This window comes from Eubalaena glacialis, chromosome 13 (genome assembly GCF_028564815.1).
Source record: "Eubalaena glacialis isolate mEubGla1 chromosome 13, mEubGla1.1.hap2.+ XY, whole genome shotgun sequence".
NCBI lineage: Eukaryota > Metazoa > Chordata > Mammalia > Artiodactyla > Balaenidae > Eubalaena > Eubalaena glacialis.
Window position 1 is genome coordinate 24,122,758 of NC_083728.1, and position 26,576 is coordinate 24,149,333.

At 39.9% G+C, this 26,576-nt stretch overlaps 1 protein-coding gene across 6 annotated transcripts in view; it reads right to left on the bottom strand.

Moving 5' to 3' along the window:
* The window catches only part of PHF20 (PHD finger protein 20), a 134,015-nt gene that overhangs the window by 76,846 nt on the left and 30,593 nt on the right, over positions 1-26,576 (bottom strand). For 4 of the 6 annotated variants that reach the window (XR_009703173.1, XM_061208296.1, XM_061208295.1 and 1 more), the window contains exons 3-5: positions 19,597-19,768; positions 18,639-18,723; positions 2,656-2,735 (exon numbers count right to left, since the gene is read on the bottom strand). Coding sequence is in view for 4 of the 6 variants with exons in the window: in XM_061208296.1 (XP_061064279.1) it covers positions 2,656-2,735; positions 18,639-18,723; positions 19,597-19,768 (337 nt within the window). In the remaining 2 variants the exon portion in view is untranslated. Of the gene's footprint in view, positions 1-2,655; positions 2,736-18,638; positions 18,724-19,596; positions 19,769-22,332; positions 22,388-26,576 lie in introns of those variants that run through there. The other 2 variants (XM_061208298.1, XM_061208297.1) reach the window with 2 other exon arrangements.

The window sequence follows — 26,576 nt, forward strand, 5'->3', positions numbered from 1 at the left end:
ATGCCTTCATGCCCCGTCCGTCTCCTCCCAAGAATGACTACACTGACCCAGGGCCTTTCAGAGGCTGGCTCAGTTTCCCAGCAGATGCTGATGTCCTGTGTAGAGAAGAACCCAAACTGATAACTAGAGGCGAACCGAAAAGCTGTAAAGATTTTCCATCTCAAAAACAGGGTCTTTGCTTCCTCTACTGGGTAAAGGCTGTGCTCAGTCGAACAAGCCACCTACTGCGTTCCTGAGCTACTGAGTTTTGGTCCATTAGGAGAAAGTACTGTTTCTTGGTTACTTTCCTCCTAAATTACTTTTTCAAAATTCATCTTAAAAATCTTGTGTCCTAGTATACTGTCTTATAATAAAGCCAGCTCTGAAAGCTCTGGAGTTTCCAAAACTACAATTAAGTTTATTTGTGTAAGTATCTTTCTTTCAAGACCTCAAGAGAAGAGCAGAGACCACCACATCATGTTCATATTGGATCCCTAGCACCAAGCACACACTTGGCACACAGATTTCTGCCAGGAGCAGGAAGGACTGCCTAAATACACAGTGAGTAAAAGTTTAATTTGTTCCAGAGGGAAAAGTAATAAACAAGGAGAATCCCTGTGGTTAGAAACTAAAAGAAAATATTTTTTTCAAGTCCCCAAAATTTTCTGAAAGCAGCCAGGTTTGAGAACAAGCACTCCTCAGTAACTGCTGGCAGAAATATAAATTGCAACCACCAGGAAGGGGGGTTGGCAATTTAGGTCAAAAGTCTTATGTTTATACTTTTGAACTAGAATGAATTCCTAGAAATGAAATCTGCTAACAAAATAATCAGACGTGTGTACCCAGATTTACAAATATCCTTAAATGACCATTAGAAAACTGGTTACACAAAGTAGGGTTACATACATATTATAAATACTACTTAGCCATTAAAAGCTATATTCCCATACAGTACTTAGGAACTTGGGAAAATGTTACTTTGTTAAAAGAGCAAGTTATAGAACAGTAACATATGACTCAAATTTGGAAAAGAAAAATATATATACATAAATATCTTTTTAAAAAAATACAGGAGGCTATACATTAAAATGTTATGAGCAATTGCATCTAGATGATAGAATTATACAATTTTTACTTTCTTTGCACTTTTCTGTACTTTCTAAATTTTCTACAGCAAACATATATTGTTTCTATAACTTCAAAAAAAGATAAATGTTCCTGAAATATAGATTATCAAACCACTTAGGGCAGTACAATCCTATTTAAAAAACAAAAAACAAAAAAAAATCTACTCTAATACTATATGAAAAAAGCTTTAAAAATTGTCTGACAGATATTTGTAAGAAATTTTGCTTTGTAAGTGGCCTAGCTGAGAAGTCATTTATCCAAACCACTATGTCTTCTTGGAAAAGAAAAACAAACAGGAGCCATGGGCCTGTGCTTGACCACCTGCCAGGTCTGAGATGACATGAGACACTCAGAGGCAGCTGGGAATTGAGGACTGAAGTCCCACAAATCCATACAGGGTGAGGTGCCCATCCCCAAGCCAAGGCACCATGAGTACTATCAATCAGAGGAAACAGATGAACGTTTGTTATGTGGAGCCCTAGACTTCCATTTGTGGAAATTCTAGATACAATCTGACAGTTCTGGACATGTTCTTAATACAGTCCTCTATCTATATTAACTCATTCCACAAACGTAACACAAAAATTGCCAAATTGAAGGCGAAAATAATGCTTTAGAGTGCTGTGTGGCTCCTTAGATGCCTGAGAAGCAAATGATCAAAGAGAAAATATCTTCAGGGCTAAAGCTTTATAATTTTGTCAATTTTCTGAAGAGGAAAACCAGAAAGGCAAAAACACTTTTGAGATTATCTTTAACAATATCATGCATCATGATGCTTTGGAATTGCTAAATATATGTTCAGAAGAATTTATTAGAAGGTTCCAGGATTACCAAATACTGTCATATCAACAACCACCCAAAGAAGTAAATAACAATTAGTTACAATCAGAATCTTTCCCCTCAGCTATTTCATTAAGACATAAATATGAAAAAAACTAAAAGGGAAAAAAAAATCATGAAGAAAGTAGGCAACGCTTCTAGATGGCCAGAATCTATCTGTGTGCACCGTATTTCCAGTATCAAAACTCAGGACCTGTGCTTAGACAAGTACATGGATGGTGAAAGGGACAAAAGGAAACAAAATTTTCAACCCAGGCACATCTAGCACAAGTGCTTGCCAAATCTATGCCAAATGGCGGCTCCGTAACCACCAAGCCATGGTCCTGAGCTGAAGGACAAAGTCAGATGAGGAGAAAATATCTCCATCTCTTCAACCACTCAGCAAGTTCCCTGTGAGGGGAAACAGCTCTGTGGACAGGGCACAGGAAGAGAGAAAAAAGAATAACAACCAGGTGCTTTGGGAAAAAGGCAGATAACAGGTAATGGTACTCAAGTACTGGCACTTCTGAAAAGAATTGGTATGAAAAGAAAAAGGCAGAGAGAGAGACAAATATTTACAATTTCTGAAAACTTGTGTATTGCTCTCTGGTGAAATCATGTCAGATGAAGGAAAGATTTTGTCATCATAAACAAATGTAACATCTTTGAGAAACTAAACTATAACATTAGCATTATTCATACCACAAAGCATAAAACCACATCTCTCACCTGATCTTTCGAAAAAGCTTTGACATGAATATGTTTGACAGTCTGAACTACTCCATCATAAAATTTCACAGTGTAAGTACCTAAAATTCAAAAAGATATGATTTTAACTTGCAGTTTCATGAAAGCAACAAAACTTTTCAAAGCATAAACACAAGGGAGCTCCAACCACAATAATAAACATAAGGGAATTAAAAAGTCGTTCAAGAATCACATTCAGTCTTACTTATGTCCAAGATAATAGTACACTTGCCTTTTCCTCTTTATCTTTACAAATCTTTTTATCTGTACAAATCAAAATCCATCAAAAAAAACCTCATTTTTATGGTGCTTCACTAAATCTTAAAAACTTGCACTGACTTAGACCAAGAACAAAGAGCAGTAAAACAATTAAGAATGTAAGGAAACACCAACAATGAACTATCAGAGAAATTAAGGGAACAATCCCATTTATTGTTGCATCAAAAAGAATAAGATACAGAGGAATAAACCTACCTAAGGAGATAAAAGACCTGTACATGGAAAACTATAAGACACTGACGTAAGAAACTGAAGATGGAAAGATATACTGTGTTACACTCTTGGTGGGAATGTAAACTGGTGCAGCCACTGTGGAAAAAACTGTATAGAGGTTTCTCAAAATACTAAAAATAGAATTACCACATGACCCAGCAATTCCACTCCTTGGTATATATCTGAAAAAAACAAAAGCACTAATTCGAAAAGATACATGCACCCCAATGTTCACAGCATTATTTACAATTTCCAAGATATGGAAGCAATCTAAGTGTCCATCAACAGATGGATGGATAAAAGAGGTGGTACATAAATATACATATACATATACAATGGAATACTACTCAACCATGAAAAAAGAATGAAATTTTGACATTTGCAGCAACATGGATGGACTTGGAGGGTATGCTAAGTGAAATAAATTAGACAAGACAAATACTATATGATCTCACGTGTGGAATCTAAAAAATACAACAAAGTAGTGCATATAACAAAAAAGAAACAGATTCACAGACACAGAGAACAAACTAGTGGTTACCCGTAAGGAGAAGGAAACAGAGGAGAGGCAAAATAGGGATAGGAGATTAAGAAGTACAAACTATTATGTATAAAATAAGCTACAAGGATATATTATTCAACACAGGGAATATAGCCAATATTTTATAAGAACTATAAATGGAGTGTAACCTTTAAAAATTGTGAATCACTATATTTACACCTGTAACATATAATATTGTATGTCAACTATACTTCAATTAAAAAAAATAGGATATAAGGAAAATGCAGATTTATTTATTGCTTGGTGAATTATTAATGTTTATCACTTAATCTTTATTTTCTGGCTTAGAAGTAGTAATATCTTTTAAACTTTAAAAGAAATACGACCAACTGCTAAAGGTATTATGTTTTTAGAGGTCACATTACTCTCAAAATCCATATGAATTAGCTGCATATTACAATGTTTCAAAATAGAGACTAGGCCAAAGCACTAAATGGTGACCGCTACATTGTTAGTTTTGTTCCTTTTTTTTTTTTTTTTAAGTCCAACAAAAATCACCCTCTGCTAAAAAACGAACTGGAAATACAAATAATCTTATCTCCCCAAATAACGCATCCAACTACAAAAGTTCTCATTAGCTGTACTCAAACCAACACTTTCAAACTTCTGCATTTTAGAACCCACCCATTTCTCTCTCTCTCTCTCTCTCTCTCTTTTTTTTTTCTTTTTGGTCCCAGGGATTTATTTAAAAAAAAAAAAAAAAAAATCACAGTTAATCTTGTCAAGATTATCAATGAACCACTGGTAGTCATGTAATGATTTACCACTAGTAAACATGGTCAGTTTTCAGGACCAATTTACTACCCAACATGGAAGAAATAAAATAAATCCCAAGGGTTGGGAGCAGAATAATGCAACAATGAAGTTAAGATCTTCTGGCTGGTTGCCTCCTTCTTATACATTCTCTCCCCACCCACCGGCCCTCTCCTCCAGCCCTGAATAGGGCCCTGCCCATGGCTAGCCACCTCTACTGAAACCCTCCCTCTTCAGTGTTCAAAGTCCAAGCAATCTGAGCCCAATTATTTTCCAAACCTTATTTCGAATTACCAGCATACAATACCCACCAACACAAAGTGACTAGCTACTTGCCACCCACTGAAACTGTCTTGTAACATTTCCACCTCCACATCTTTATCAAAGTGTTTTCCTGCCTGTAATGTGCCACTCATTGATCCTTAAGCACTCAGCTCAAAAGACCACAATAGTTCAGTAAAAGCTTCCTGACTTCCCTGCTACTGGAGAGTTCTCCCTCCTCTGAACTTCTCAGACTCATCTGGTACCTGGCCTGCAGAGCCTCACATTTAGGTGCCTTCATATAGAAGGCAGATCCCAAATCGAAGGCAGGCTCTCCAACGCTAGAGACCACATCTGACACTAGTTTCTCACACAGCGCCAGGCTCCCTGTAACCAGTGTTTCTCAAAGTGTAGTCCCCAGACCAGCAGCATCAACAACCCTGTGAAATTACTGGAAATGCAAGTTATCAGCCCCACCCTCAATATGCTGAATCAAAAACTCTGGCAGTGTGACACAGAAATGTGTTTTAATAAGGGCTTGAGAACTTCACTGGTGGTGCAGTGGTTAAGAATCTGTCGGCCAATGCAGGGGACACAGGTTCCGGCCCTGGTCCTGGAAGATCCTACATGCCACGGAGCAGCTAAGCCCGTGAGCCTGGAAGATCCTACATGCCACGGAGCAGCTAAGCCCGTGAGCCACAACTACTAAGCCTGTGCTCTACAGCCCGTGAGCCACTACTGAAGCCCGCGCACATAGAGCCCATGCTCCGCAACAAGAGAAGCCACTACAATGAGAAGCCCACACACCGCAACAAAGTGCAGCCCCTGTTCGCCACAACTAGAAGAAAGCCTGCACGCAGCAACGAAGACACAACGCAACCAAAAATTAAAAAAAAAAAAAGACTCCATCTTGCGAGAACACCAAAATCACAACTAACTGCTGAACAATCATCAACAGGAAGACACTGGAACTCACCAAAAAACATACCCCACATCCAAAGACAAAGGAGAAGCCACAATGAGATGGTACGAGGGGCACAATCACAATAAAATCAAATCCCATAACTGCTGGGTGGGTGACTGACAAACTGGAGAACACTTATACCACAAAAGTCCACCCACTGGAGTGAAGGTTCAGAGCTCAACGTCAGGCTTCCCAACCTAGGGGTCTGGCAACGGGAGGAGGAATTCCTAGAGAATCAGACTTTGAAGGCTAGTGGAATTTGATTGCAGGACTTTGACAGGACTGGGGGAAACAGAGACTCCACTCTTGGAGGGCACACACAAAGTAGTGTGTGCATCGGGACCCAGGGGAAGGAGCAGTGACCCCAGGGGAGACTGAACCAGACCTACCTGCTAGTGTTGGAGGGTCTCCTGCAGAGGCGGGGGGTGGCTCTGTCTCACCGTGAGGACAAGGACACTGGCAGCAAAAGTTCTGGGAAGTACTCCTTGGCGTGAGCCCTCCCAGAGTCTGCCATTAGCCCCACCAAAGAGCACGGGTAGGCTCTAGTGTTGGGCTGCCTCAGGCCAAACAACCAACAGGGAGGGAACCCAGCCCCACCCATCAGCAGTAAAGCGGATTAAAGTTTTACTGAGCTCTGCCCATCAGAGCAACAGCCAGCTCTACCCACCACCAGTCCCTCCCATCAGGAAACTTGCACAAGCCTCTTAGATAGCCTCATCCACCAGAGGGCAGACAGCAGAAGCAAGAAGAACTACAATCCTGCAGCCTGTGCAATGAAAACCACATTCACAGAAAGACAGACAAGATGAAAAGGCAGAGGGCTATGTACCAGATGAAGGAACAAGATAAAACCCCAGAAAAACAACTAAATGAAGTGGAGATAGGCAACCTTCCAGAAAAAGAATTCAGAATAATGATAGTGAAGATGATCCAGGACCTCGGAAAAAGAATGGAGGCAAAGATCAAGAAGATGCAAGAAATGTTTAACAATGACCTAGAAGAATTAAAGAACAAACAAACAGAGATGAACAATACAATAACTGAAATGAAAACTACACTAGAAGGAATCAATAGCAGAATAACTGAGGCAGAAGAATGGATAAGTGACCTGGAAGACAGAATGGTAGAATTCACTGCTGCAGAACAGAATAAAGAAAAAAGAATGAAAAGAAATGAAGACAGCCTAAGAGACCTCTGGGACAACATTAAACGCAACAACATTCGCATTTTAGGGGTCCCAGAAGGAGATGAGAGAGAGAAAAGACCAGAGAAAATATTTGAAGAGATTATAGTCGAAAACTTCCCTAACACGGGAAAGGAAACAGCCACCCAAGTCCAGGAAGCACAGAGAGTCCCATACAGGATAAACCCAAGGAGAAACACGCCGAGACACACAGTAATCAAAGTGGCAAAAATTAAAGACAAAGAAAAGTTATTGAAAGCAGCCAAGGGAAAAATGACAAATAACATACAAGGGAACTCCCGTAAGGTTAACAGCTGATTTCTCAGCAGAAACTCTACAAGCCAGAAGGGAGTGGCATGATATATTTAAAGTGATGAAAAGGAAGAAACTACAACCAAGAGTACTCTACCCAGCAAGGATCTCATTCAGATTTGATGGCGAAATCAAAAGCTTTACAGACAAGCAAAAGCTAAGAGAATTCAGCACCACCAAACCAGCTCTACAACAAATGCTAAAAAAACTTTTCTAAGTGGGAAACACAAGAGAAGAAAAGGACCTACAAAAACAAACCCAAAACAATTAAGAAAATGGTCATAGGAACATACATATCGATAATTACCTTAAACGTGAATGGATTAAATGTTCCAACCAAAAGACACAGGCTTGCTGAATGGATACAAAAACAAGACCCATATATATGCTGTCTACAAGAGACCCACTTCAGACCTAGGGACACATACAGACTGAAAGTGAGGGGACGGAAAAAGATATTCCATGCAAATGGAAATCAAAAGAAAGCTGGAGTAGCAATACTCATATCAGATAAAATAGACTTTAAAATAAAGAATGTTACAAGAGACAAGGAAGGACACTACATAATGATCAAGGGATCCATCCAAGAAGAAGATATAACAATTATAAATATATATGCACCCAACATAGGAGCACCTCAATACATAAGACAACTGCTAACAGCTATAAAAGAGGAAATCGACAGTAACACAATAATAGTGGGGGACTTTAACACCTCACTTACACTAATGGACAGATCATCCAAACAGAAAATTAATAAGGAAACACAAGCTTTAAATGACACAATAGACCAGATAGATTTAATTGATATTTATAGGACATTCCATCCAAAAACAGCAGATTACACGTTCTTCTCAAGTGCACACGGAACATTCTCCAGGATAGATGACACCCTGGGTCACAAATCAAACCTCAGTAAATTTAAGAAAACTGAAATCATATCAAGCATCTTTTCTGACCACATCGCTATGAGATTAGAAATGAATTACAGGGAAAAAAAACGTAAAAAACACAAACACATAGAGGCTAAACAATATGTTACTAAATAACTAAGAGATCACTGAAGAAATCGAGGAAATCAAAAAATACCTAGAGACAAATGACAATGAAAACACGACAATCCAAAACCTATGGGATGCAGCAAAAGCAGTTCTAAGAGGGAAGTTTATAGCTATAGAAGCCTACCTCAAGAAACAAGAAAAATTTCAAATAAACAATCTAACCTTACACCTAAGAAATAGAGAAAGAAGAACAAACAAAACCCAAAGTTAGCAGAAGGAAAGAAATCATAAAGATCAGAGCAGAAATAGAAATAGAAACAAAGAAAACAATAGCAAAGATCAATAAAACTAAAAGCTGGTTCTTTGAGAAGATCAACAAAATTGATAAACCATCAGCCAGACTCATCAAGAAAAAGAGGGAGAGGACTCAAATCAATAAAATTAGAAATGAAAAAGGAGAAGTTACAACAGACACCGCAGAAATACAAAGCATCCTAAGAGACTACTACCAGCAACTCTATGCCAATAAAATGGACAACCTGGAAGAAATGGACAAATTCTTAGAAAGGTATAACCTTCCAAGACTGAACCAGGAAGAAACAGAAAATATGAAGAGACCAATCACAAGTAATGAAATTGAAACTGTGATTAAAACTCTTCCAACAAACAAAAGTCCAGGACCAGATGGCTTCACAGGTGAATTCTATCAAACATTTAGAGAAGAGCTAACACCCATCCTTCTCAAACTCTTCCAAAAAATTGCAGAGGAAGGAACACTCCCAAACTCATTCTATGAGGCCACCATCACCCTGATACCAAAACCAGACAAAGATACTACGAAAAAAAGAAAATTACAGACGAATATCACTGATGAATATAGATGCAAAAATCCTCAACAAAATACTAGCAAATCCAACAACACATTAAAAGGATCATACACCATGATCAAGTGGGATTTATCCCAGGGATGCAAGGATTCTTCAATATACACAAATCAATCAATGTGATACACCATATTAACAAACTGAAGAATAAAAACCATATGATCATCTCAACAGATGCAGAAAAAGCTTTTGACAAAATTCAACACCCATTTATGATAAAAACTCTCCAGAAAGTAAGCATAGAGGGAACGTACCTCAACATAATAAAGGCCATATATGACAAACCCACAGCAAACATCATTCTCAATGGTGAAAAACTGAGAGCGTTTCCTCTAAGATCAGGAACAAGACAAGGATGTCCACTCTCACCACTATTATTCAACATATTTTTGGAAATCCTAGCCACGGCAATCAGAGAAGAAAAAGAAATAAAAGGAATACAAATTGGAAAAGAAGAAGTAAAACTGTCACTGTTTGCAGATGACATGATACTATACATAGAGAATCCTAAAGATGCCACCAGAAAACTACTAGAGCTAATCAATGAATTTGGTAAAGTTGCAGGATACAAAATTAATGCACAGCAATCTCTTGCATTCCTATATACTAATGATGAAAAATCTGAAAGAGAAATTAAGGAAACACTCCCATTTACCACTGCAACAAAAAGAATAAAAGACCTAGGAATAAACCTACCTAGGGAGACAAAAGACCTGTATGCAGAAAACTATAAGACATTGATGAAAGAAATTAAAGATGATACCAATAGATGGAGAGATATGCCATGTTCTTGGATTGGAAGAATCAATACTGTGAAAATGACAATATTATCCAAAGCAATCTACAGATTCAATGCAATCCCTATCAAATTACCAATGGTATTTTTTACAGAACTAGAACAAAAAATCTTATAATTTGTATGGAGACACAAAAGACCCCGAATAGCCAAAGCAGTCTTGAGGAAAAAAAGCAGAGCTGGAGGAATCAGACTCCCTAACTTCAGACTATACTACAAAGTTACAGTCATCAAGACAATATGGTACTGGCACAAAAACAGAAATATAGATCAATGGAACAAGACAGAAAGCCCAGAGATAAACCCACACACCTATGGTCAACTAATCTATGACAAAGGAGGCAAGGATATACAATGGAGAAAAGACAGTCTCTTCAGTAAGTGGTGCTGGGAAAACTGGACAGCTACATGTAAAAGAATGAGATTAGAACACTCCCTAACACCACAAAAATAAACTCAAAATGGATTAGAAACCTAAATGTAAGACTGGACACTATAAAACTCCTACAGGAAAACATAGGAAGAACACTCTTTGACATAAATCACAGCAAGATCTTTTTCGATCCACCTCCTAGAGTAATGGAAATAAAAACAAAAATAAACAAATGGGACCTAATGAAACTTCAAAGCTTTTGCACAGCAAAGGAAACCATTAACAAGATGAAAAGACAACCCTCAGAATGGGAGAAAATATTTGCAAACGAATCAACGGACAAAGGATTCATCTCCAAAATATATAAACAGCTCATGCAGCTCAATATTAAAAAAACAAACAACCCAATCCAAAAATGGGCAGAAGACCTAAATAGACATTTCTCCAAAGAAGACATACAGACAGCCACGAAGCACATGAAAAGCTGCTCAACATCACTAATTATTAGAGAAATGCAAATCAAAACTACAATGAGGTATCACCTCACACCAGTTAGAATGGGCATCATCAGAAAATCTACAAACAACAAATGCTGGAGAGGGTGTGGAGAAAAGGGAACCCTCTTGCACTGTTGGTGGGAATGCAAATTGATACAGCCACTATGCAGAACAGCATGGAGGTTCCTTAAGAAACTAAAAATAGAATTACCATATGATCCAGCAATCCCACTACTGGGCATATACCCAGAGAAAACCATAATTCAAAAAGACACATGCACCCCAATGTTCACTGCAGCACTATTTACAATAGCCAGGTCATGGAAGCAACCTAAATGCCCATCGACAGACGAATGGATAAAGAAGTGGTACATATATACAATGGAATATTACTCAGCCATAAAAAGGAACGAAATTGAGTCATTTGTTGAGACATGGATGGATCTAGAGACTGTCATACAAAGTAAGTCAGAAAGAGAAAAACAAATACCATATATTAATGCATATATGTGGAACCTAGAAAAATGGTACAGATGAACCGGTTTGCAGGGCAGAAATTGAGACACAGATATAGAGAACAAACGTATGGACACCAAGGGGGGAAAGTGGCAGGGGTGGTGGTGGTGGTGGTGGTGTGATGAATTGGGCAATTGGGATTGACATGTATACACTGATGTGTATAAAATTGATGACTGGGGCTTCCCTGGTGGCGCAGTGGTTAAGAATCCGCCTGCCAATGCAGGGGACACGGATTCGAGCCCTGGTCCGGGAAGATCCCACATGCCGCGGAGCAACTAAGCCCATGAGCCACAACTACTGAGTCTGCGCTCTAGAGCCCGCGAGCCACAACTACTGAGCCCACATGCCACAACTACTGAAGCCCGCACGCCTAGAGCCCATGCTCAGCAAAGAGAGAAGCCACTGCAATGAGAAGCCTGTGCACCGTAACCAAGAGTAGCCCCTTCTCGCCACAACTAGAGAAAGCCCGCGCGCAGCAAAGAAGACCCAACGCAGACAAAAATAAATAAATAAAATAAATTAAAAAAAAAAAAATTGATGACTAATAAGAACCTGCTGTATAAAAAAATAAATAAAATTCAAAAATTCAAAAAAAAAAAGAATGGAGAAACAACAAGGTCTTACTGTATAGCACAGGGAACTACATTCAATATCTTGTGATATACCACAATGGAAAATATGAAAAAAATAATGTATATATAGGTATAACTGAATCACCTTGCTGTATACCTGTAACTAACACAACTATACGTCAATAAAATAAAATTTTTTTAAAAGTAAAAAAAAAAATGTTTAATAAAGCCTTGAGGTGACTCTGGTGCACACTGAAGTCTGAGAACCACTGTTGTAAACAATGAGTAACTACCTACTGTTTTACTCCTGGTAATTACAAAATAAAAGTGATTATTTGTCACAAGTGTCACCAACACAGAAAAGTGGCTAGCAAACAAGACAGACACAAAGATACACAGTTGGTTTTATATATATATATATTTATATATATATAAATATATATATATATAAATAATACTTATACAGGTATATATAGTTGGTTGGTTAAAGCAAGCAATGAGATGACAGGCTATGATAAGTATTCTACATAAGGCATGTCAGCAATGACTGATGAATACTTACAACAAAGACCTGGGTTTCTGTCTTCCTGCCTCTATTGTGAGGGTGTTGGCAAGCAAAGGAGCAATGATAATAAGCAAGGCTGTGGAACTTTAAACAGACTCTTTTCAAGCAACCATGGCAAAGCTCTGGCCAGTCTAAGGATGGGGGTTTGGGGGTGGGGACCTTAAGAACCGAATTCTCAAGAAATCTTAAATATTAAGCATGCCAACAAGCCACCCAAGTCTATACTTTCAACTATCTTATCAACAAAGTTCATCATCAGTTACATCAAAATGAAAACTGTCCATTTTTACAGACATTTCAAACATCCAGAAGGACAAAATGCTACCCAAAAGTCCAACATTTTCAGCTACTTGAAGTCAGTTTTGAAGCTTAGTCCTGACAGCAGGCTCAGAATGGAGGCCTTAGATGAAGGGATGGACTCCGAGTTCCATGGAAGTCTACAACAGAGCTAGAAGCAGAACCCAAGCCTGTCTGCTGACCTCTGACTAATTCTTCTCCCACCACCCCACACTGCCTATTCCCCAGGTCCCTCAGCCTCAATTCTAAACCACAAACCCAGAGCACCACTGGCCACTCTGAAATGACCCAAACTATGGCCAAAGGTGCTCAGGGGCCACTGTCCTTAGATAACAATATCCTGGTCCTGACCCTTTTTACTTCCAAAGAACTACAAGGGATCATCTTGAAACTTTCTCCCTTGATCATGCACACAGCCTAACCTGGGCTTCAATAAATCAGAGGGAACAAAACAACACATCTCACAGACAACAGTGGTCTAGACCCACTTCTGGAGAGAGGCCCCAAATCTACTTTAATGGTTTCATGCATAACTAAAACAATGTCTTCCCACGGAGTCCTCCCAAGGGTGGCTGGCAACAGAGCTCTCCCATGGCCACAAACAAAAAACATGTAAATGACAGAATCCAAAATAAGAACATTCTTGACACAAAGGCCACCTGCCTCAGGCTCCCTTAAGAAGCTCCTGTCTTCACCAGATGAAACAAAGCTTCCTGGCTTTGCCCTCTGGGGGTTAAGGACTCAGCATATCAGACAACCTTACAGAAGTCTGTAATAGCAGAAGGGATGTAAGAACAAAACTAGAGACGTGTAGAAAGCTCATCTTCTCTAGGACCAAGGAAACAGGTGACTCTAGAAAGGACCGATTTCTGTTGCTCTTGAAATCTACCATAACTGTGACTCAGGGCCCTTTTACTATCCCGCTCATTCTCCAGGAGTCAGAGAATTCCATAATATCATGGATAGGAGCTTTCAAACATGGTTTCTCAAAGTCCTGAGGTTCCCACAGATGTGCCTAAGGGGGTGGGCAGAGGGATGGGATAAGTGCATGTTTGCAGGCAACCTCCCCCTAAGTCTTTTCCTCTTAGAAATTTTACATAATGGGCTTAGGTTCTGTAGCCAACAATTTCCAAAAATGCTCATCTAGTCCAATTCCTTCTCCCATTTCTAACTGCTCAGATGAGTCCAGAGCAAGGAGAGTGAACTGCTTATAATCATCAAGCAGGGACTGGGACAGGGCCTGTCTCCAATCAGGGCTCTCAAGACACCACCCGGCTCCAGGAAGTACAGACCATCTACACTCACCCTACCATATCAGGTGCACGTACACACACGCACTCCGCCAGCGAGCATCTGGCCCTGACAACTTCTGCTGTTTAAGGAAAACCCTGCTCCAGAGAAGCAGCCTGGTACTGTAGGAACTGCAGTTTCAGGAAACTTGGAGCACCCCAGACCTCCATTCAGACCTCAGGCTACCATTTATCTATATGCTCTGTAACCTCAAGCAGTTTCTCCTGTGAGCTCAGTTCCTCATCTGTAAAATGTGGATGGGGTTGACGGCAACAACCTTTCCACGTTTGTGTGAAGACTAAATAAGATCAGATATGGAAATTGCTTAGCAAAGGGACTGTCACAGAGCAAGGGATCAATATGTGGTTCTAATTACCATCATCTACCAAGTCACTTTGAAAGAGAACCCCCTTCCCCCCCATAGAAGATAGGAGCCAAGCTAGCACCTGCACGTATGGGCCTAAATTGTCCTTTTATCTCTATTCAAAGCTGCTCATAGTCCCAGTGTTCCCACATTTCAAATGTAGGTTCAGTTACAGCATGAAGAAAACAAAAAATAGCAACTGCTTCAACCAGAGACTCTAGAAATAAGACCATTTCCATAAAATCTCCCAGTTTAAATGCAGACTCTAGGCAATGAACAAAGAGATTGAACTGGGGTACAAGGAGGGGACGAGGGGGGCACGTGACCCAAGGATATGCATAATTTTAAGGAAGAGGGACCTGATCCGCCTGCGCACTCAAGTTAACCACAGATCAACAGGAAGGAATGATTCCTCATTTTGTTGTAAATGTGAACCTACTTTCAGTTTCCCCCAGAGAGAATGCCTTGCAGAGCAGGGGCACAAACCCCCTGACAGACAAGCGGCTCTGACATCCTCGGCATAAAAAAGGGAGCTGAGCAGAGGTGTGGTCAACTCACCAGAGATGGCTTCCAAACAGATTCCCTGGAGGTAGAATCCCTTCTTTTTCTCCAACACAGACCAAGGATCTAACAAGGCTACCAGGTGTGGCTGCCTTCACACAAAATGATGCTTAACTGCCATTGCCAAGGAATCATTCCAGATGAAAAGGGCTAAATAACATGGCATTGCTCTCCCCAGTTTCCAAGTGCTAAATAACTCCCTTAAGAAACTCTAAAAGTTGCTATCAAAAACTCAACAGATGACAAGCTTCTTTTCTAGAAATAAGACATTTCTTGACAACTTATTCATGTAAAACAGATCTTTTGGGTTTTTTTTTTTCCTTGTGTTCTTCCAAGCTTCTGGTTAGAGAAAAAGAGAAAAAAAAGAAAAAATGTGTCTCAAGTCCATCAGTGTTAACTCCCTGTGACAGGGATGAAGGAAAATACTTTAATAGTTCAAAAAATAATAGTGCTGAAAGCTGTCAACGAAAGACTGAATGTAAAAGTAAAAAGTGTACATAGTTGTAAAAAAAAAGGAGTTTTTAAACATGTTTATTTTCTATGCACTTTTTAAATTTAAGTGATAGTTTAATTAATAAACATGTCAAGTTTATTGCTGCAAAAAAAATAATTAAATAAAATAAAAAATAAAAGTTGCTATCTGGTTGTGATTCAGTCATGCCAGATTCCCAATGCCAGCAGCCAGTGCTCTCCACTCTGGCTAGGGCCACTACCCACCAGCCTACTCAGTCAACGCTCAGCCTCTGCAAAACCATCAAGGAGGTTAAGAACGGCAGAAAAATCAGACCAAGCCTTCCCAAGATGAAGCTATAGAAAGTGATTTCACTATATCCCCAGCCTCCTCCTAGCAGCACCAAAAAGACAGAATAACTTTTACAGGAAATAAAGGCACCACCTTGCCTGCAGAGGTTCTTCTCATAGCACCATTAAGCCGTGGTGGCCCCTGCTACAGACGGAATGGAGGCAGGGCAGAAAACATCAGGGAAGGAGTGAAATTAGAGTCCAGCATTGTCCCTACCAATCCTGCAACTGAACTACTAGAATAAATCATGAGCTAGAAACTGCCAGCTCCCCTGGATTAAACCCAACCCAGGGGCTTCCCTGGTGGCGCAGTGGTTGAGAATCTGCCTGCTAATGCAGAGGACACGGGTTCGAGCCCTGGTCTGGGAAGATCCCACATGCCACGGAGCAACTAGGCCCGTGAGCCACAACTACTGAGCCTGCGCATCTGGAGCCTGTGCTCCGCAACAAGAGAGCCGCGATAGTGAGAGGCCCGCGCACTGCGATGAAGGGTGGCCCCCGCTTGCCACAACTAGAGAAAGCCCTCGCACAGAAACGAAGACCCAACACAGCCAAAATAAATAAATAAATAAATGAATAAACCTTATAAATAAATCTGTCCAATCTTAGCCAGCTTTGACCACACAAAGTAAGATTCCTTTAAAAAAAAAAACCTAACCCAAAGGCAGCACCTAAGAGTCATTATTTCATCTCAAAATCAGGCACAGATCTGAGCACCCACAAAGGCTAGCTTTCCTTCGCAGTCCACGAGGTAGCAATAATGCCACACAGCTGGTTCCATTAACTTTCAGGATTGCCCCTCCCCCACGTCCCTCCTTCTCCTCCCTCTTCCAATTAATCTCAAGAACCAGAAAGGATGGCAGCATAATACAGGACTTCAGACCGAAGAACTCTGGGGAAAACAGGTTCTCCCAAAAATATCCACTCATTTTCAATGTCCTCCAGTTAACTGAAATTCACTGAATATATTAGGGTAGCAAATAACCATTGTAGGAACAAATTACCTCAAGACTCTCCCTCCTACAATTTTAGCTCATGGAGGAAATAAACTGAAAAGACTTTTTAAAACAACTTGCAAAGCTCTGGTTGCCAAAGTTTAAAAGACATTTAAAAACCTTAATTAACTACGGCCAATAATTCGGCCAATGACTTTTAGTCCTTAAATGATCACTTCAAAAGATTTCAGACCCAGGGCTTCCCTGGTGGCGCAGTGGTTAAGAATCCGCCTGCCAGTGCAGGGGACAAGGGTTCGAGCCCTGGTCCGGGAAGATCCCACATGCCGCGGAGCAACATAGCCTGTGCGCCACAGCTGCTGAGCCTGCCATCTAGAGCCCACGAGCCACAACTACTGAGCCCACGTTCTACAACTACTAAGTCCGCACGCCTAGAGCCCGTGCTCTGCAACAGGAGAAGCCACCATGATGAGAAGCCCGTGCACCGCAACGAAGAGTGGCCCCCACTCACCACAACTAGTGAAAGCCCGCGTGCAGCAACGAAGACCCAATGCAGCCAAAAATAAATAAATAAATTTATTTTTAAAAAAATACTGGCTATATTACCTGTGCTGTACAGTATATCGTTGTAGCTTTTTCTTCTATGAGTTTGACTTGATTTACCCCATATTAAGTGAGATCAGTCACCATTTTAATAAAAATGGACCTATAAATTGTATTTAATGAGTGTTTGATATAATAAACTATGTCTTTTACTAAAAGGATTTAAAGCAGTTTAATAACATGTAAGCTTTCCTTTAAAATAAATTTTTAGGTTAAAGTGATACATATGAAAAATAGTAACAGGATTTTATTTTGAACACTGGCTTATAAAAGTAACTTAGGGAAACAAGGGACTATCCAAAAAGACTTAATCAACCATGAACAGGAGGATCAGTAACTGTTTAGACAACTTAGAAGATACAACCTTGCTTTGGAGGCCTGTGGTAGAAGAACTGTGGTTCAAGGATAACCTACATCTGTCAACCCACACTGGTCTAACAGCTGCTGGGACTGGGGGTGGGGTGAATGTAGCAAGAGAGGAACTAAAATTTCTGCTACATGCAAATGTTATGTTCATTTTTGACCATTTCAACCCATTCTCAGACAAAACTTCTTGGTCACCCCAAAGTCCAGCAGAGTGCTGAATAAATACTTGAATAACTTCACTGAATGAAAAATCAATGTGGCCTTAGAGTCACCCCTAACACTGGTACTAAGAGGTCTGTTTGCCCTAAACATTCACTGTAGGAATCATGGACATACCACAAACATCTTGGTAGAAAATGGTAAAAAAAGGAAAAAAGGTATCACTTGAACCCCCAGTGTGTTCTCTGTGTGTCAGGATGCTGACCACACATATTACCTTCATAACCCTCCTCTTCTCTTGCCTTTGTATTAGCAAAATGAGCCTCTTTGGGACATGTTCCCAGTCCTGACTCCTCACATGTTCTAAACTCTGGCAAAGGCATTCCAGCTCAGTGCTCTAAATCCCAGTACCCCAATTTCAACTAGTATCTCTGACATTACAGACCACTCTCAATCACCTCGCATCCACAAAGCACATTTTTAAGAAAAGTTTGCTGTTTGCTTCATTTCTAGGCTGTTCACAAATAACTAAAAGGAATATTAGGGATTTATTTCATCTATTATATTAGGAACTCCTAGACCGCAAGAACCTACACACTTCCCAGCAGAGTGACAGATGAACCATGACTGTTTTAGAAGGCAAAGAACCAAACTCCCCCTCTTTAACCTACCTTTCTCTCCATTTATAATTTCTTCTTAACTCCTGACAGAGTAATTAACTTAAAGAAAGAGGATTCCTAGGCAATAAATACATACTGAAAATACACTCTCAAACTCCAATATTACAAACTCACCCCTACGTCAAGAGTAGAAACAATTACAACTCAAATGCCTTACCATCCTTGTTAACAGCAGTGACTCTGGCTGGGTAAAAACGACAATCAGACCAGCAAGCAAGGACCTGCTCATTTATTTGAAATTCCTAAAAAATATTAAAAAACAAAAAAGATCCTGTTACCAATCCAATTTCATAGGACATACATAGTAACAGAATTCATAAAAGAAGCTGAAATTGACAAGGGCAGGAAGGGGAGATGGCTACTGGGATGGAGGAAGATATTTCTGCTGTTCAGCATTGGGAGCCAAAACAAAAGGGCTAGACACAGACTTTTGCCATTTTAAGAGTTCTGGACAGCCATAGCACAGCACCAATGATAATCCTATCCTGTCCCTGAAAGTGAGTCTAAGAGCCCAGGACCACCAGGGAACACACCAAGTACACAAGCTGGAAGGAGAGGCTACTTCATCTTAAGGGAAGCAGCATTCATGCCACCTAATGCCATCCACACTTTTAAAGGGTCTTTTGACAAAGGAGGCACTCATTCACCATTAATATTTCATACTGTTTTCCCAGCCCACAGTTTGTATTGCTACATTTTGAAGAATGAATATTCTTCAAGGTCTTATAAAAGACCTTAATATGAGGCTAGCACAATGCTCCACATGGAATGATTGCTTAATAAATGATCAGACAGCAGATGAGCTTACTAAATGATCTAAAGGGACACAGTGGTGTAAAAGGGAGAGATAAAGTCCCCACTCATCATCAATGCAGTCTCAACCAAGTTAGTTTATGAGCTGTCAAATCAATCACGTCATACAAACAGATGACAGCTGAGATTCTTCAACAACCCCCCCCCCCCCAGGGGCCATGGAGATCTGAGTTGCACTACAAGCCTAAATAAGGATGGTCCCCAGCTGCTATAGACTTTCACACTAAACATCAAAGGCTGGAACATAAAGTACCTAATGGCTGACCCCACTAATTACTGAATTGCCCAGATCTGTTACTCACAGATGATCCTTCCTCTTCATGTAAGCCCTCCTTCCTCAGCTGTATTTTCTCTAAAGGGCGTAAATAAGGACTGTCCCAGCAGAACCATTCATCATAACGATGGTTCCAACGCTTGAAATGGATGAGCACTTTTCCTTCTTCGTAATCAATATCTTCTATGTGAGCTGGATACCTGAGTCAGGAAAAAAAAAAGAAAATTAAATGCCTTTAATACCCACCCAAAATAATCAAAATGATATCCTTCCAAACCTCTTCCCAAAGGAGTAGGTCTCAAAGTACTAAATAAAACCTATCATTTAAAGGTTCTGTGTCATTGTGTCAAATTGAAAATTATGAAGGCTAACAGACCTGGGGTTCAAATCCCATCCAGGATATTCCTTAGTCTGTGATTAAATTAACCTTTCAGAGCCTGAGTTCCTTCATGTAAAGTGGAAGAAGGATACCCAACACACTGTGTTGTAGTGCAAGTTAAACAAGATTACATATACACAAGACCCAAGCACAAACCAGGCAGGAAGCAAACATTTAACAACTAGATTATATTTTACATGTGTTAAAAAATTCAAATGACCATGCAGCCCAGATTGTGTTAGTCTCAATTTTAAGAATTTTGTTATCTATATATTGGAATACTATGAAGTTGTTAAAAAGAAGATGGCTCTATGTCATGATATGGAAAGCTCTCCCAAGATGAACTATTAAATGAAAAGAGCAAGGTGCAGAACACTGTGTATGGTAAGTAAGCTACTGCTTATTTTTTTAACAAGATGAAAAAGAATATATATATTCATACATGCTTAAATATGCATAAAACATCTAGAAGAATACACAAGAAACTAACACTGGTTACTTGTGGAAGTATGGTCAGTTCACTAGATGGGCTCTTTCAATCTCCAATCCACTCTTCTAGATTGAGAGTTGGGGAAACCAACAACTACATTTGCTTGACTCCCCTTACAATTGGCAATCAAGGTCATGGAGACCTGTGGATTTGGAAGCAACTGTAGCGGCCAGACCCAGTGCTCCAGTGCAGGACCTCTCAAACTTTCATGCAATGCAAATCATCAGAGGATCTTGTTAAAATGCAGATTCTGATTCAGTCGGTGGAGCTAAGGTCTAAGAGCTTTAAACAAGCTCCCAGGTGATACTGACATGCTGGTCTACAGTGGCAAGGGTCTAATGTCTAGTCACTGCAGCAATGGTGGGGGTGGCAGGAGCAGTAATGAATTCCTGACCTCCAGATCACAGCTCCAGTGATGGGTCCTTCAAATTTATACTCTAAGGGCAGCCCCCTTGGGTCCCACTCCTCCAACTCTTCCAACAATTTTGTAAGTAGCCAATTTCTTGTGTTAAATCCTTTTGTGGTTCAAGTACCCAGAATGGTTTCTGTTTCCAGCATTAAACCTGACTGATACAAGAGGGGCACTGGGTATAGCAGCAGGGAGGGGCAAAAGTGGGATGGAGACCTTTTGCAGTATACCTTTTAATACTTTTTCATTTTTCAACCATATAAATGTATTGCTCATTCCAAAAATAAATAAATGGTTAAAAATAAAGAAAAATAAATATGCAATTGTTCTCTTAAATACACTTGTATTCATCAGAATGCTATTCTAGATTGAGAAAGTTTACATTCTGCCTATTCGTATTTTCTCCCTACAACTTGGACACGCACCATTTCCTTCTTCTTACATCTAACACTTAGTACCCTACTATCCTAATAAATATGTGCTACCTAAATGAAAAGGCCTGCTTCCTTGTGTCATCTGTACACTGTGTCCTCTTCAACCCTACACTAGTATCTGCTAAGGCAGTACGCTTGGAGTTAACCAACCATAGTAGGTTGCAGATACTGGGCATTCAATAAACATTCAGCAAATGAATTCTATTCTCCCTATTCTTCCCAAAGGTCGAGTGTCTTGTCAATTCTTCAAACCCAAAGCTCTCAGACTTCAGCTACCCATTCCAATTTCAGTCACTCTCTAAGTTCAGGCCCCAATCACTTCATGTGGGTATTTCTCACACAGGACTGACAGGGTATGCTTTTCAAAATCCCTAATGGTATTATGCATACATTAATTGCTCAAAAAATATTAACAAAAGGAATAAACAGCCCTGAAACTAGTCCCCCTACTCCAATCCAACTTACACACAGCTGCCATAAATGTAAGCTATCTTGACAACAGACTAGCTAATTGTAGGATCTCGTGAACTGAGTAGTACAATGGTAGGACATAAAAGAGGTTTCCCTAAGTCTATTCCTCTCTATAAAATGAGGAGAAGGATATGGATATCTCAACTGCATTCCTCTTGCCCTCTCATTCAGTCAGCCTACCAGAGACTAGTAAGCCTCCCTAACTCACTCCTATTCAAAGCCCTTTCTTTAGTGGTTTACTATCTCTAGCAATAGTTTTCAAACAGGTCTTTGGACCAACGCGCAGAATTAATTTTTCACAGAACTAAATTTATTTAATTTATAGAACTTTCCTTTATACTAAGATCACATTCTTTCTAACTTTTTGGTGCTTAAATATACTTTTGAAATTAAAACAATGGTAATTGTTTTTAATCCTTACTAATATTATGCAGCCATTAAAAAGAATAAGGCAGCTCTCTATGTACTGATTTTTAAAGATCTCTAAGAAAAGTTGGGAGGGGGAACAACTCAAGATGCGAAACGGTATTGAATGCACTACCATTCATTTGGGGGAGGGGAGAGAGCCAATACATTCGTACCTGTTTTTAAATGCGTGGGCTATCTCTGGAAGGATGATCAAGCAACCCGGTTTGCCTCTTGGGAGGGGAACTGGATAGTTAAGGAACTGGAGAGGAAGTATGAGACTTATTTTATTCAATATATATCCTTTTGTTTGTTTTGAATGTTGTACCATGAGCATGTATTAAATATAAAAAATATAATTAGATATTTATTTTAAATATCCTTATTTGGCAAAATAAAAAGTTGGCACCTCAGTACAACCCCACAAAAATTCTTTTGAATTTGCACTTGGTCAGTGCCTTCTAAAAGTCTGGTAAGTCTGGATCCACAGAAATAACTGCAAAATCCTAGGCTAGTAACTCCACTGCGCACACTCAGAGTATGAAGGACCTCTGGGCCCTTAGCTAGCCAAAAGCTACTCCCTTGTTCAAAAACTTCACAGGGCACAGGCATCCCACTGTCTGCAGTCTACACAAATCTCTCCAGGAGGATCAAGAATAACCAAGGGGTCAGTAAGTTTTCCTAAGAAGAAGGTGGTTCTCCCTACTTCTCTAAAGTGTGACAAGGATACAAGTCACTCATGGTGGATGGGGAAACCCAACTGCCATTTCACAGAAAAGACAAGCAGTTGATCTTAGAGATCAACCCAGTAAGGCTTGGTGGCTCACAACTGCACAGCTGCCTTGGGGACAGCTCAGATTCATCAGCCAACAGAACGTTATTAAGTGACTTTGATCTGGCCAGTCAATTCCAGGTCTTGGAAGAAATTATAAAATGTATGTGGTTCTGGCCCCTGCCCTTGAGAAGAACCAGACACCAACTAAGTTTTAAAACTACTCTGTGGATAGACATTCTCCCAAAGAGGAAATGCAGATGGGCAACAGGCACATGAAAAGATGCTCAGCATGGCTAATCATCAAGGAAATGCAAATCAAAATAACAATGAGCTATCACCTCACACCTGTAAGAATGGCTATCATCAAAAAGAACACAAATAACAAGTGTTGGCGAGAATGTAGAGAAAAGAGAACCCTTGTACACTATTGGTGGGAATGTAAATTGGTGCAGCCAAGGTGGAAAACAGTATGGAGGTTTCTCAAAATACTAAAAATGGAACTACCACATGACCCAGCGATTCCACTACTGCGTATATATCCAAAAAAAAAAACAAAAACACTAATTCAAAAAGATACATGTACCCCAATGTTCACAGCAGCATTATTTACAATTGCCAAGGTATGGAAGCAATCTAAGTGTTCATCAACAGAGGAATGGAGGGAGTTCCCTGGTGGTCCAGTAGTTAAGACTCAGCGCTTCCAATGCCATGCCCCAGGTTCAATCCCTGGTGTGGGAACTAAGTTCCAACAAGCCGCATAGCGCAGTCAAAAAAGGAATAAATAAATAAATAAAATATTTATTTTTAAAAAAACAGATGAGGGACTTCCCCGGTGGTACAGTGGGTAATACTCCACGCTCCCAATGCAGGAGGCCCGGGTTCGATCCCTGGTCGGGGAACTAGACCCCACATGCATGCCGCAACTAAGAGTTCACATGCCACAACTAAGGAGCCCGTCGGCTGCAACTAAGACCTGGTGCAACCTAAATAAATATATAAATAAATATTTTTTTAAAAATTAAAAAAAAAAACAGATGAATGGATAAAGAATATATGGTACATATATATACAATGGACTACTACTCACCATAAAAAAGGAACAAGGGACTTTCCTGGTGGCGCAGTGGTTAAGAATCCACCTGCCAATGCAGGGGACACGGGTTCAAGCCCTGGTCCGGGAAGATCCCACATGCTGTGGAGCAGCTAAGCTTGTGCGCCACAACTACTGAGCCTGCACTCTAGAGCCCGCATGCCACAACTACTGAGCCTGTGTGCCACAACTACTGAAGCCTGCATGCCTAGAGCCCGTGCTCCGCAACAAGAGAAGGCACCGCAACGAGAAGCCCGTGCACCGCAACGAAGAGTAGCTCCCGCTCACTGCAACTAGAGAAAGCCTGCATGCAGCAATGAAGACCCAACGCAGCCAAAAATAAATAAATAAATAAATAAATTTATTAAAAAAAGAAAAAAGGAATGAAATTTTGCCATCTGCAGCAACATGGATGGACTTGGAGGGCATTATGCTAAGTGAAATAAGTCAGACAGAGACAGAAAAATACTGCATGATACCACTTACATGTGGAATCTAAAAAATACAACAGAGTAGTGAATATAATAAAAAGAAGCAGACTCACAAATACAGAGAACAAACTAGTGGCATGGGTCGGGGGAGGGGAAATACAGGGATGGGAGAGTGGGAGGCACAAACTACTGGGTGTAAGATAGGCTCAAGGATGTACTGTACAACACAGTGAGTATAGCCAATATTCTGTAATAACTATAAATGGAAAGTAACCTTTAAAAACTGTATAAAAAATTTTTATTAAAAAAAACCCTACTAGAACCAACAAGGACCTACTGTATAGCACAGAGAACTCTACTCAATATTCTGTGATAACCTATATGAGAAAAAAATCCAAAAAAGAATGAATATATGTATATGCAAAACTGAATCACTGTGCTGTACACCTGAAACCAACACATTGTAAATCAACTACACTCCAATAAAATTAAGAGAAAAAAAAAACTACATTAAAAAAAAAAACCTACATGGTGGAACCACGTGAAATAGCTGATAATCAACTGCTTTTTACTGACAAAAATAGTAATTTTATCTGGTTCAACCTAAATACTGGAACAACCATAAAGGAAGCTGGAGAAGATGCAGCAAGGTTAACAAAAGAGGCGATGTGAATGGAATCTGTATAGACAGAAAAGGGGAGAGAGAATTTCCAACTTCAACATGTAACTAACAGCCACTGATGAGACTCTAGTTTCCAAACTAATATTGCAGCTGGGAGTCACATTTCTAATGGAAATACTAGCCAGAAAGGAGCAGACATTAAAAACCAAACTGAAACAAAACTTAGCTCTGGGGAGGAGAGAGGGATTGGGAATGGCCAAGAGACTTTTGCTTGTGGTTTTAATTTTTACAAGGATTTAGTCACAAAATACCTGTGTAAGCAAAAATAAATACTTTTAAATTAAAAGTTTTGAAAAATATTTAATGGGCTGATATCAACCAGTAGCTTCATGGTTCTTGGATTTATATGCTGCTTGGCACATCCACAAAACAGAATATTATGCAGCTATAAAAAAAAAAAAATGGGAACAAACTATGAATTGACAAAGATTTCCAAATTTTAAAAAGTCAAGCTATAAAATCATGCATATCTTATACCTTTTGTGTTACAAAAGAGGAAAATAAGAATACACAGTATATTTGCTTTTGCTTAAATATTAAATAAAGAAACACTGGTAGAAGGACTTCCCTGGTGACACAGTGGTTAAGAATCCACCTGCCAATGCAGAGGACACGGGTTCAAGCCCTGGTCCAGGAAGATCCCACATGCCGCGGAACAACTAAGCCCGTGTGCCACAACTACTAAGCCTGCGCTCTAGAGCCCGTGCTCCGCAACAAGAGAAGCCACCGCAATGAGAAGCCCGTGCACCGCAACGAAGAGAAGCCCCCGCTCGCCACAACTAGAGAAAGCCCGCACACAGCAACGAAGACCCAATGCAACAAAAAATAAATAAATAAAATAATTTTTTTTTAAAAATCAAAAAAAATTGCAGAAAAAAAAAATTAAAATAAATAAATAAAAATAAAATTCAACCTGGGGGAGTTCCCTGGTGGTCTAGTGGTTAGGATTTGGTGCTTTCACTGCCGTGTCCTGGGTTCAATCCCTGGTTGGGGAACTAAGATCCCGCAAGACATGCGGCACAGCCAAAAAATAAATAAATAAAATAAAATTCAACTTGGAAAGGTCGGATAACCTCAACTTCATAGTAAATTAGGTTACTATGGTGACCTTATCTTAAGCAAGTGGTATAATTGGTCACTAAACCAAGAAGCCACAGAAGGGCAGTGTAGCCAATCAAATGTAAAGACACAAGGAGAATGACAAAAATTAGAGAAAGAGAAATTCATCAACTCCCCTGACATTTTCTGAGTACCCACTCTGGGCCAGGAAGTGTACCAGGGTTTGGAAATACAGAGCAAAATCTATAAAGTCATGTGATCACAACAGCTGAGAGAGGCAGGAAGACAATGTTACAAGGCACACGGGGCCTTTCATTTCCTCAGACATATACTGCCTTCCCATACCGGGTCTGTTCACTTCACCTGAATCACTTTCCCCTGCC